Source organism: Nannospalax galili, unplaced genomic scaffold (genome assembly GCF_000622305.1).
Source record: "Nannospalax galili isolate Female #2095 unplaced genomic scaffold, S.galili_v1.0 scaffold124, whole genome shotgun sequence".
Taxonomy (NCBI): Eukaryota; Metazoa; Chordata; class Mammalia; order Rodentia; family Spalacidae; genus Nannospalax; species Nannospalax galili.
In genome coordinates, this window is record NW_008352485.1 from 1,311,209 (window position 1) to 1,314,514 (window position 3,306).

At 42.0% G+C, this 3,306-nt stretch overlaps 1 protein-coding gene across 2 annotated transcripts in view; it reads left to right on the plus strand.

The window, feature by feature from the left end:
* The window catches only part of Aldh1a3 (aldehyde dehydrogenase 1 family member A3), a 37,409-nt gene that overhangs the window by 3,895 nt on the left and 30,208 nt on the right, over positions 1–3,306 (plus strand). For both annotated transcript variants that reach the window (XM_029554309.1, XM_008849538.3), the window contains exon 2: positions 1,318–1,422. In XM_029554309.1, coding sequence (XP_029410169.1) covers positions 1,318–1,422 — 105 coding nt within the window. The remainder of the gene's footprint in view (positions 1–1,317; positions 1,423–3,306) is intronic.

Genomic DNA, 3,306 nt, shown 5'->3' on the forward strand with positions numbered 1-3,306 from the left:
TAAAGAGACCATAAGATAGTGTCAGATTCCCTGGAACTGGAGTTTCATGGAGTTGTAAGCATCCTGACGTGGGTGCTAGGAATCACATTCAGGCCCTCTACCAGAGCAGTGTGTGATCCTAACCACTGAGCCACCTCTCTGGTCCCTGGACTAGTTTTTTTTTTTTTTTTTTTTTTTTTTTTTTTTTTTTGACTAATCCAAAAAGAAGAAGTGCAGTGTAAAGACCCAGGATATGCATCCAAATGTAAAATGAAGCCTGACAAGCTAGTTCTGCCCTTTAGAATGCTTGACAGCATGTTTAGATGCTATGCTTTGAGTATATGCCAGCCATTCCTGCGACAAAAGTCTTTCCCAGGATGTGATAGGCTGTGATAATGAGCGCCCCCCAGAGATCCACCAAGAGGTGACTGCCCTGGCCTGGAGCTGGGCAGCCAGGACCCCCTCACCATTTGAATTGGCTCTGTAGGTTATCCAACACTTCTGCTCCTGATTCTTTTCCAAAAGCCATCTTTAAATGTGATTTCTTAAAGGTGATTAGAACCTAGGGCAAAGTAAGAGTAGATAGTGCATAATTCAGTGCTTGGACTTGAGAAATTTTTTTTAAAAAGCATTGCTATTTTCACTTGTGTTCTGGATAATTGAAAGTTCCATTGAAATAATTTTTGTGAGTTATTTCTGGATACAAATGATAATTTATTTTATCACTTGATGTAACCCGAAAGCTTTTGACCCAACTATTGAATTCTGACCTTGGCTTTGTAAAAAAAAAAAAAAAAAAGCTAATGGAAAAATAAACATTTTAAAGGGGTTCAGAGACAGGATGTGATACTACCATGTGTATTAATGATACCTAAAGGGTTATGGAAAGATCTCAAGTAAACCTGGGTTCTTGACAGTATTCCTGGAGATTGAAGCAAGAAGGAAGAAGGGGTTCGTGTAGTTTACAGACCTTCAAACCTACTTGTTCTTCCCCGAAAGCCTACGACGGTACAAGACTCAATATGTACCTTCTTTGCAACTATTTAACCCAGCTGTTCCTCTGTGAATCTGTGTTATTGCTACAAACAAAGATTTCATTTAAAAAACAACTCTAAAGGATTATAGACTTATGACAACAACTTAGTTCTGATTGTGAGGTTGTTCCCCATTGTTGGTTGCTCGTCTGATTCTGTGTTCTGTCCCCCTCCGGGTCTCATCTGTAAAACATCCAGAGGAGGGGGGAAGAGGGCAGACAAGACGTTACCTAAGATCTTTAGTATGTTGAAATTATATGATTTTGATTTAAACCTAATTTGTTATACTTCCTTTCCTGGTTAGATATTTATCAACAATGACTGGCATGACTCCAAGAGTGGAAAAAAATTTGCCACATATAACCCTTCAACTTTAGAGAAAATATGTGAAGTGGAAGAAGGAGATAAGGTGGGTCCTTTTTTCCTCTTTTCTAAGTAATTCAATTACAAATAAATGAAGGCAAAGAAAGCTGTGCAGCTTAGCTGTAAGACACATGGGGCCACCTCTGGGTAGGGCCGGGGCAACCACACCAGCCAGTCGGTATGTGCAGCTCAGATGCGGCCTAGAATGGGATCAATTACAGACAGTCTTCTGCAAAGAGTCACCCGCCTTTGATGGATGTTTCTCCATCTCTAAGGATGACCTCAGCTGTCTTCATCACATGGGTAAAGGAAAGGTTTTTATCAATTATTTCAACCTGTAAGCATTAAAGAGTCTTTGCAGAAAGCATTTCCTGCTGGTGTGTTTCACCAAAGGCAACATTCTGGCAAGAGACACTTTAAAAAAAAAAAGTCTTAGGGAAAAAGAAGTTGCTGCCCAAATGATTCCAGGGTAATAGTATGTCATGTGACTACCGGATTTCTTTGCTAATGGAAACTTACATGATCATGTGAAACTGTAGACTGCATACACGTTTTGGCTAGTGTAAGGCCTTCTTTATATGTAGAAGCTAAAGGAATTCTATATGTATCCTTTGTACCTTTCAAGGCCATAAAGTATGTTTTAAATAGAAGGGCCACTGAAGGGAAGATCTGAGTAAGGATCTTCTACAGAGGGAGGGGAACAACATCTAGAGTGCTAGATGGACAGCCTGTCTTCCTTTCTTCCTCTCTTCCTCCCACACTCTCTTTTTCCCTCCCTCCCTCCTTCTCTTCTGTCACCCCTTCATCCTTCCTCACTTCCTTCCTTTTTCCCCTTTCCTCCCTTCTTTTCCCGTCCCTTCCCCCCTTCCTCCCCCTCTGCCACCCTATCCCCCACCTCCACCCCCACCCCACTCTCTTCCTTTCTGAGATAGAATTATTACTCAGGCTGGTGGAGAAAGAACTCTTAGATTTTCCTGGAATTACGGGTGCTGGGCAAATCTTTTTGTTCAGTGTTGCAAGTCAGATCCAGGGCCTTTTAATATATTAGGTAAGCCTTCGAAGGCTAAGCTACATCCCTAGCTCTTGGTTTTTTTTTAGAGCATTCTCCTAGGATTGTCTTGAATTCTTGATTTTCCTGCCACTACCTCCTGAGTGTGGGTACTACCACATTTAGATAGACATATGTTTTTAATCAGTATATTTGTGGGGTTGAAATAGGCAAGATGAAAATGAAGTACATGTAGGTAAAGACTTGGATTTTCTCCTACAAGTGACAGTTTTTTGAGATGTGTACAGTATACCATGGCTTACCTGTATAGACCCTACTCCCTGTGGCTTCTTACATGAAAAAGTAAAGAAAGCAGCCCAGAGGAGCTAGAAGGAAGCCTGGAGGGCCTGAGGGTGAATGGGACTCCCATTTTATGAATCCCCACCCAAGAAGAAAGTGAGAACCTGTTACAGGCTCTGGTTTTTTCCCCTTGGTCTGAGTAGACGCATCTGACTCTGAACACTCAGAAACAGAGCCTGCCCCATCCCCTGCAGCTGGAGTCCTGGCCTCCACCCCAGAGAGAGCACAAAGAGTACCTCCTTTGCTGAAGCTTTCCCTCACCCCCCACAGGCTTTGGAAATGGTCTTGGTCAAGTCCCCTTCTGACTAAGGTCCAGTGTCTGCTGCCTGACACACCATCCTAGGGAAAGAGGCTCAGTGTAGCATTCAAGATGAGACTTTTTCTGTCAGAAACCAGATCCTAGGAGCTCTTTTTCCTGAAAATAAGAATAGGTGACATTCCTTTGGGTACCTCCCATTTCTGTTCTTTTAAAAAATATTTTTATTAATTTAAGTGTTTCATACAATCTATTTTGATCATATTCAGAACCCTTTCCCGCTCCCCCAGCCCAACTTCACGTCCTCTGTTGTTGTCTTTTTTTTT